This window comes from Puccinia triticina, chromosome 2A, assembly GCF_026914185.1.
Source record: "Puccinia triticina chromosome 2A, complete sequence".
Taxonomy (NCBI): domain Eukaryota; kingdom Fungi; phylum Basidiomycota; class Pucciniomycetes; order Pucciniales; family Pucciniaceae; genus Puccinia; species Puccinia triticina.
In genome coordinates this window covers 2,246,254-2,255,400 of record NC_070559.1, presented here as the reverse complement: position 1 = coordinate 2,255,400, position 9,147 = coordinate 2,246,254, and the positions used below count along the sequence as shown (strand labels likewise).

General features: G+C 48.7%; 2 protein-coding genes across 2 annotated transcripts; both read left to right on the top strand.

The window, feature by feature from the left end:
- Positions 1-1,172: 1,172 nt before the first annotated feature.
- On the top strand, positions 1,173-1,925 carry PtA15_2A226 (uncharacterized protein; the record flags this gene model as incomplete). Its single annotated transcript, XM_053166225.1, has 1 exon — positions 1,173-1,925. One exon carries the CDS (start codon positions 1,173-1,175, stop codon positions 1,923-1,925), a length of 753 nt encoding a protein of 250 aa, XP_053017468.1.
- Positions 1,926-5,482: 3,557 nt separating this feature from the next.
- PtA15_2A225 (uncharacterized protein) lies at positions 5,483-5,765 on the top strand (the record flags this gene model as incomplete). The annotated part of the gene is made up of 2 exons (XM_053166224.1): positions 5,483-5,617; positions 5,686-5,765. Coding segments are annotated over 2 exons (215 nt in total), but the record flags the coding sequence as incomplete, so codon positions are not given.
- Between the last annotated feature and the right edge of the window lie 3,382 nt (positions 5,766-9,147).

Here is a 9,147-nt window from a genome sequence, read left to right as displayed (position 1 = left end):
GGGGGTTTTGTGCTCATTGGAGGTACTAAATCAATCTTTGAGGGCATTTAATCATCTTGTTACCAATATCATGGAAGAACTCCCATGTTGCACTGAGATATAGTGGCAGAAACACCAAGAAACTACCAAATTAGTGAGATTTGGCAACTGGTCAGATTGTAGCTGCTACATTTGGAGGTTTTGTGGTCATTTAAGGTACACAATGAATCCTTGGTGGCTATTGATCATTATGATACCAATATTATGGAAGAACTCCCAGGCTGTGTTGAGATATAGTGGCAGAAACACCAAGAAACTACCAAATTAGTGACATTTGGCAACTGATCAGATTGTAGCTGCTAAATTTGGGTTATGTGGTAATTTAAGGTAAAAAATGAATAATTGGGGGCTATTGATCATTTTGATACCAACATCATGGAAGAACTCCCACACTGTGTTGAGATATAGTGGCAGAAAGGGCCAGAAACTACCAAATTAGTGATATTTGGGAACTGATCACATTGTTGCTGCTGCATAATGGATGCAACCCCAAATAAATTATATTTTAAAATATTTCTGGGTTTTATATGCAGAAAAATTGTCCGATGAAATTTTATGTGGAAATATTCCTCATTAATCTGTTGTTGATAACAAAAGTAGATAAAAAAAAGAACCTGACAAAAATATGCTAAACCATGGTAAACTAATTTCAAAAAGGCCTTCTATGCATGTAGCACTTCAAGTATGATATGCAATATCTTGAGCCAGTTCAACCAACCAAATTAAAAATGTGTGCAGGATGGTATCATGAGAGAGGTCAGGGGTCAATGTTTTTACTCTTTTGAAAAAAAGTCAATTTGGAGACTTCTGATAGTATCAATTGTTGAAGTAAAAAAAAAAAAGAAAAAAAATTTGAGACCCCTCAGCTACCCTGGATTAATCCTAAAACTTGCAAAGTCTTTTTTTCAGGAAGAATTGAGTGGTGTATGTAGAAATTTATGAATGTTATCAGGCAAAAGAAAAAAAAAATCCTGTGGCTTGAAGCTAACACAAGCAGAAGGAGAGAGATTATAGAATAGTATCAAGGAGACATGGAAAACAGACAAAGGTATCAAGAGGAATAATAAAAAAAAAAAAATGATCAATATACGACATCGCAAATTCATCCATCTTGGTAGTGGATCTATCCTCCAATGGCGTGTTGCGGGACCCTCAAATCACACACCCGGCCGATTGACTCTCTGAACTCATACCCGATCGTCTGTCCGACAGAGGAAGAGACGTACTTCAGCAGGAAGAGCGGCACCTTGCCTCATCTGCTCGTTTCTGCCAATTCAATGGGCGCCCTCAAAGTCTGGCTCATCCCCTCGAACATACAGACCGCCAAAGCCACCATCGACTCCACCTTCTGGCCCCACAAGACGAGCATCAATGACATCAAGATCGGCTGTGATCTGCGGCACAAAATCAACCACCAGACCAGTGCGCAACTCTGGACGGCCTCTGCTGAAAACGCCGTCCTCCATTCTGCCCTTGACCTCCTGCCCTCGTCCACCCAGCGGATCGTCAACATCCTTTGCATCAAGCAGCCTTACTTTGTCCGCTGCGTCCCCAGCCTCCCCCTGTTCTTCGCCCAGACAGTCCACGCTGAGACGGCCGTTCCGAACTGGTTGATCACTGGCAAAGCGGACGAAGATATCCGGATCTACGACCTCAAAGCTATTGAGCATCAGGAACAGGCCGTCTCGTCCAGCCGTCCGCTGCACAAACCAGCGCCTTCGGCCACATTGAAGACAGTCTCCAATGGCTGGTTTGGCGCCCTCAAGCGTCATTGGCATGAGGTCAACTGCTTGAGAATCTGGATTGACTCCCAGATGCACAAGCCCTGGCTTGTCAGCTTGGGCTTAGACGGGACCCTGCGCAAATGGGAACTGACAATTCTCTAGCGACGCTTTGCCCCTCACATTGGCACCCACTCTATCCCGAGTCATGCCGAGCCTGCATCTCACACGAAAAAAGAACCCCAGTTCGAGCTGACTGCCAAAGAGTAAGCAATTTCTTCTTAATAGTGTGTATGCGTGTGATGAAAATTAATGACCTAATTCTCCGTTTCTTGTACTCTTACGCTGGTTGAAAACTTTGGTAGGGAAGCCAAACTAGCTGAAATCATGGACGAGATGAACTGACCCCGACACCCAGTCTACAACTTCTGTTTACATACAGAGCTCCTAAAGAGGACACAACGTTGCACCAATATTTTTTGTTTGTGTGCCCAGAAAGTCTGCGGTGTTTTTCTCACCGGTTCCTGAGTACGCCCATCTAGAACAGCGTATGTGTAGTGGTAACTGTAAGTGTGGCAGATAAGCGGCTCGAGAAGATTTGCGCAGACATCCAAATTCTTTCCATGATTTATGTTATGATTCTCCCCCGGCCGTGGCCCCATCACCAGGAAAAAAAAATATTCACTTGATGACAAGTGACATCATGCCAGCTCCAGCGGGCTACCCACCATCTACCCATCATCTACCCACCAGCTACCCACCATCTAACCACTTCAAGAATTTCCACAGGAGATCCTCAATTTTTGCTGGGCACCACTGATACCCATTTCTGGTCAGCTGATACTCAGCTTTAGCTCCCAGCTTATGCTCAGCTTTGGTGCCCAGCTCATGCTCAGCTTTTTTGCCCAGATCAGAACCAGTCCTGGCCCAGCTTATTTTCAGCTTTATTCCAGTCATGGCTCAGCTTAGACTCGGATTAGGACTATCATTGGCCCAGCCAATGCTCAGCTTTGGACCAGTATTGGCTCAGCTGATTTTCAGCTTTGGATAAATCTCGGCCCAGCCAATGCTCAGATTCTGAGTCTGACCACTCCTGTAACAGCTTATGCTCATCTGTGGACCAGCCTTGGCTCAGCTGATGCTCAGCTGTGGACCAACCTTGGCTAAGACAATGCTCAGCTGTGGACCAGCCTTGGCTCAGCTGATGCTCAGCTGTGGACCAGCCTTGGCTCAGCTGATGCTCAGCTGTGGACCAGCCTTGGCTCAGCTGATGCTCAGCTGTGGAACAGCCTTGGCTCAGCTGATGCTCAGCTGATGCTCAGCTGTGGACCAGCCTTGGCTCAGCTGATGCTCAGCTGTGGAACAGCCTTGGCTCAGGTGATATTAATCTTTTGAATAGTCTCAAAAAATCTGATACTCAGCTTTGGAACAGCCTTGGCTCAGCCAATGCTCAGCTTTGTACCAGCATTGGCTCAGCCAATGCTCAGCTTTTGAAAATTTTTAGCCCAGCTGGTGTTAATCTTTGGAACAATATTGTCCCAGCTGATCCTAAGCTCTGCACAAGCCTTTTCCAAGATGATGCTCAGCTTTGGACCATTGTTGGCTAAGCTGATGCTCAGATTTGGAATATTCTTGGTCCAGCTGACACTTGGATTTGTTTCAGTCTTGGAATATCCAATGCTCAGCTGTGGCCCAGGCTCAGCCAATGCTCAGCTTTGGCCCAGGCTCAGTCAATGCCTACTGCTCAGCTTATGATGAGCATCAGCTGTTCCTGGGAAAAAATTAGGATCAGCTGACTGTGCCACATTGAGTGCTCTGGTGCAGTCCTGCAAGCTCTACAAGTGCTGGTGGAGCAGACTTGGAGCAGCGCTGGAGTAGCTCTGGAGCAGAAACCAAAGCTGCATCATGTCACTTGCCATCAAGTGACTATTTTTTTTTCCTGGTGCATTACTACCCGAAGCCGATGGTCACGAGGCCATCCGATCCACAGACATGAGATGGCCTACCCGTCGCGCTCGGAAACCAAGCTCACAGCAACTAGCGCATAATTCTGCGGCAGAGCTGGACCAATCTGATGTCAGAGATGCGGAGGTGATCATTGGTCTGCAAGGATGTATGTGTGTCTGCAGGTTCCGATCTTGAGGGGAAGAATCCAGATGTTGGGATGTGCAGTGGAGAGAAACCTAGAGAAACCATATGTTGAAACAAGTGTGCCCAAAGGATCTACAGGCAATCCTCGCGGACTACGCTGTTTTATCTTGTCGTACCAGGCACACAGGTGTGCATGATCAGCATTGATACCTGCAGATTGGAAAACAAGATGTTGCTCAAACACTCTAATAGGTCCATCTTGTAACCAAATCTTGTAAGAGCTCCACCTCTCTAGACTCTGGGGCTGCATTTCTCCGCAAAAAATTAGGTTTTGCGGCTGTGAAACAGCATCTGCAGGGGCTGCAGATTGGACGGAAGTGCTCCAGCATTGTATAGGACAAGTCTCAAAACTAGGCAGTTTTGTCAACCTTAAAAAATTCATGAAGGAAGGGGAAGGATGTAGAGGGGAAAGAAAGCCCAACAGGCAGCTAGAAAAGATCTAGCCGGTCCTGAGGGATGTAACCCACGTTCTGATAAGTGCAAGGAGTCGGGGGGATGTCCGTTTGCAAAAAGTACACGCAGGTGCCCACCAAAACACAAAATACGGTGAACCTCCTCCGCCAGGAAGGGAGGTAATTATTTATGTACATAATGAAGTTGGGTGATCCTTCAAATAAACATGGATTACAACCGAGCCCCATGGTCCGGCAAAACGGGTCTTCCTCCTGCCCGATAGCTACTGCACTGCCAATATGATTGTATTGGTTGGCTACATCTGCGCTTACATCAGATGTTTTGAACCGATGTTACATTGGTGGAAGCATCCGACTTAACTGTCTTGCGATGTTACAATGGCGATGGCAGATGTTACATCGCCGTGGTCCGATTTCAAAAGGGATGGTGGCGATGTAACATCGCCGGGCACCCCACCGACACAACCCTTGGTTGACGTCATGTCGACCAAGTTGTATACCCACTCAAATTACCTCCGACTCAACATCGGCCCAAGGCGAGATTGCATCGGCCATCAGCGACGCAATAGTTGACTCAAAATCGGCAGGGGGCGTTTTTGGATCGGTGTTGACGAGACTACAACAGTATGGCACGATGCAACCTCGCCCTTGGGCGACACAACTCCGCTTTCGCTCAATGCAAACCCGCTCCCGGTTGATATAACATCAATTTCCGCCGATGCAATCTCGGTCACAGGACCCGACGCAATTGCAGAGTAGGATCAAACCAGGTACATAAGGCAAAACACTCGAATTACCGGGGCCTCCCTCCTTGAATTGTCTGTGTCTCCATATCTGCTAACTGGGACTATTAGTCCTGCTAAACGGGCACAGGAACTTGATACTTGTTTCTTAGATGATCATCCACCAGCTAACTTGAACGGGTCAACACGACTCGGCTTGCTTGCTCGACTAGTATTTTTCTTATATTTTATCAATAATCAAAGACCCATGCAGGTGTTCTAGAATCTGCACTGGATCCCACCAAATCACCCGCCGCTAATACAATATTTGGGCTCTCTTATTTGTTGATTGGACAAGCAGCTACACGACTTCATTTGTTGTTCAATTGAGGCTCAAATCAAAGCTGGTGCTGAAGCAAGAACTTGAAGCGCCCGAATGGCCGAACGCCTCGGCCCGGATTCCAAACAGGCGGCTACCTTGCGCGCTCCATTGTTGGCTTCTTCCGGTTCTTCCGGCCCTTCGGTTTTTGCCAAGTCTTCTGAACTTTGCCTCGCAAGATTCATCCTCCACGTGAGCAATTCCTTGTCTTCTCCTCATCGCCACCACCTCCATCTCATATCTCACTTGACAATCGCAAGCCAAGGCGGCTGATGCTCGCCGTCAACCCCTTCCACGTGTCCGACTCCACGCTGAGCCTCAGCTTCTCCGCAAAGCCTGAGTGGGTGCCCTGGGGTTCCTGCTGGCCGCGGCCGCCGAGCGCTTCGACAACGTGCTTCTCTGGTTGCGCGCCAACGACCTTGCCAGCCACCCCCAACCAGCTTCTCGCCCCGCCCGGTCTCCCGCCGTGCACGGCTATCCGGACGGACTCGCCTCCCACCCCGCGCACCCGGCTGCTCTTCTTCCGCCGCCAAAAAACCCTGCGGCTGCCCTTACGCCTGCCTGTGTCTTGTCGAGTCCAGAGCCGACGGCCCGCTCTGGCAACACTATGTCGGTCTCTTTGCCAGCTCCAACAAGCGCCGCCTGCGCCCCGCACCGCGCTAGGCAATCGGCTTGAGAACACCCATCCGCCTAAGCATGCACTCAACCATCCGGTATCTGCGGAAGACAATCCTGTGCCCCGTGCGACTCTCAAGCTCGCCAAGATCCCTCAAGCTCAGTGCCCCCATCGATGAAGCCCCCTCCATCGCCACTGACCATCTGTGTGGTCTGCAGATTTCGCAGGCGCCCGTCTCGTGGAGCCAGACCTGGAGTCCCCGGTCGATGCCCTTGAGCTACTCGGCTTGTGAAGCCTCGGAAGACCCTACGCGGTGCCCGTGCAGGAACGCCGTTTTCCCGGCTGCCCCCCGCACGTCATCAAACCCTAGACGCCCAACGAGGCCGCGCACCGGCTAGACACCTATCTCCGACGCTGCGCGAGATCTTGGACACGGCTGTGGAGGTCACGCGCTGGACGCCCAGACAGAAGATCCCGCGGCGGCGCCTGCCGGCCACTTGGTGGCCCAAGTGATGGTGGAATGCGCGCTGGGCAGCGTCAGCCGACGAGGAGTTGTGTGCCGAGTCTTCTTGCTACAGCCCCTCTGTCCGCTTGCGCCCTCAGGCCGTGCCTCTACCCGCCTCGGCCCCCATCCAAGACCAACTGGCAACCGTTCTGACAAACCCAAAAACACATCCGCGCAAGAACCTGCTTGCCCGCGCCGCCTCCTCGACCCCCTTCTGCTTCCTACGGAAATGAATAATGAGGATCAGAATTTATGTCAACTGTGTATGGTACATTATGTGGTTACTGTGGTGGTCTTTTGGCTGAGTAGTTTCCAGCGGACTATTAACTTCCATAGATGTGTTGATGTTGTCAAGGAATGAAGCAAATGGATCTTTGCACATGAGCAAATAATTAGGGAGATTGACTTGCCCCTGCGGTTTCTTTGGGGGGAGCAGAGCTAACTTAACTAAATCCCTCCTAGGGGGAGGGACTTGCCTTACAAGTTACAGGTAATTTTGGCCTGAGACAAACATCAAATTTCTAGGTCTTTGCAAATCTCTATGTTTGTGTAATCTCCCTCTACTAGCTATTACTACATTCAGAATTAGACTCATCAGAAGCTTGTCTATCTTCTGCCATTGTCTTATGTCTTTTGCTTCAACCAAATCATATATATGATGTGATTAATGTAATATCAACAAAATCCATCCTGGTTCAAATAGTATGGTTTTGAAATTCACTAGACTTTTGAGGTTGCTCTGCCACTGCTTTTCACAGATTGTGGCTCAAGATTGTTCAAGAGCAAGGATGTATGTTGTGGTCAAATTTTGCAAAACAATTTGGCTGTTTAGTTTAAACTCTAGTACATTGAGTATTGGTTTAGTCTATGCATGTGCTCATACATGTAACGTGTACATGTGGCACTAGTAGCATGTTGATCAATCAGGTCCCACTTGCTGAACACCAAACTCCAACTCTGATCTCTCTCTTTGCAGATAACTCTGTTCTTGCCTGTTCTCTTCTTTCTCATTGTTCTCAACCCTTAACCTTCATTACCACCAAGAAAGATAAACTGTCACTACACTAGAGGTGACATCAGCCTAATTCCATTGAGCTACCCACCAGTTGCACAGTTGGCTGCATGGACATCCCCCTGTAGGAATAAAAGGGGCCATTGTAGCCTAGTTGTGGTAGCGCCAGAGCTGGAAATAAGTGACAGCTATTGTTGTTTGGTGTCACCGGATGTCTGGTGACAATTGATTTTTCCTGGTGTACAGTGCTGGGGGTTTGTGCTATGGAACTTGTATTTTAAGGGGAGGAGGGAAGGGTGATAGTAGGGCCCATGCCACATCTAGATTGCTGTGCCAACTAGCACCCTTAAACAAATGAAAATGGTAGTTGAATAGTTCTCCGGCACTATTCAGTGTGCCAGGGCACTATTACAAGTGCCAGAGGCACTATTCAATTAAAAGTGTAGTTGAATAGTGCTCCGGCACTATTCAGTGTGCCGGGGCACTATTCAGTTTGCCGGGGCATTATTCAGTGTGCCAGGGAGCTATTACGTGTACCGGGGCACTATTCAGTGTGCCGGGGCACTATTCATAGTGCCTTTGGCACTATTCAGTGTGCCAGGGCACTATTCAAAGTGCCTTTGGCACTATTCAGTGTGCCGGGGCACTATTCAAAGTGCCTTTGGCACTATTCAGTGTGACGGGGCACTATTCATAGTGCCTTTGGCACTATTCAGTGTGACGGGGCACTATTCATAGTGCCTTTGGCACTATTCAGTGTGCCAGGGCACTATTCATAGTGCCAAAGGCACTATTCAGTGTGCCAGGGCACTATTCATAGTGCCTTTGGCACTATTCAGTGTGCCAGGGCACTATTCATAGTGCCTTTGGCACTATTCAGTGTGCCAGGGCACTATTCATAGTGCCTTTGGCACTATTCAGTGTGCCAGGGCACTATTCATAGTGCCTTTGGCACTATTCAGTGTGCCAGGGCACTATTCATAGTGCCTTTGGCACTATTCAGTGTGCCAGGGCACTATTCATAGTGCCTTTGGCACTATTCAGTGTGCCAGGGCACTATTCATAGTGCCTTTGGCACTATTCAGTGTGCCAGGGCACTATTCATAGTGCCTTTGGCACTATTCAGTGTGCCAGGGCACTATTCATAGTGCCTTTGGCACTATTCAGTGTGCCAGGGCACTATTCATAGTGCCTTTGGCACTATTCAGTGTGCCAGGGCACTATTCATAGTGCCTTTGGCACTATTCAGTGTGCCAGGGCACTATTCATAGTGCCTTTGGCACTATTCAGTGTGCCAGGGCACTATTCATAGTGCCTTTGGCACTATTCAGTGTGCCAGGGCACTATTCATAGTGCCTTTGGCACTATTCAGTGTGCCAGGGCACTATTCATAGTGCCTTTGGCACTATTCAGTGTGCCAGGGCACTATTCATAGTGCCTTTGGCACTATTCAGTGTGCCAGGGCACTATTCATAGTGCCTTTGGCACTATTCAGTGTGCCAGGGCACTATTCATAGTGCCTTTGGCACTATTCAGTGTGCCAGGGCACTATTCATAGTGCCTTTGGCACTATTCAGTGTGCCAGGGCA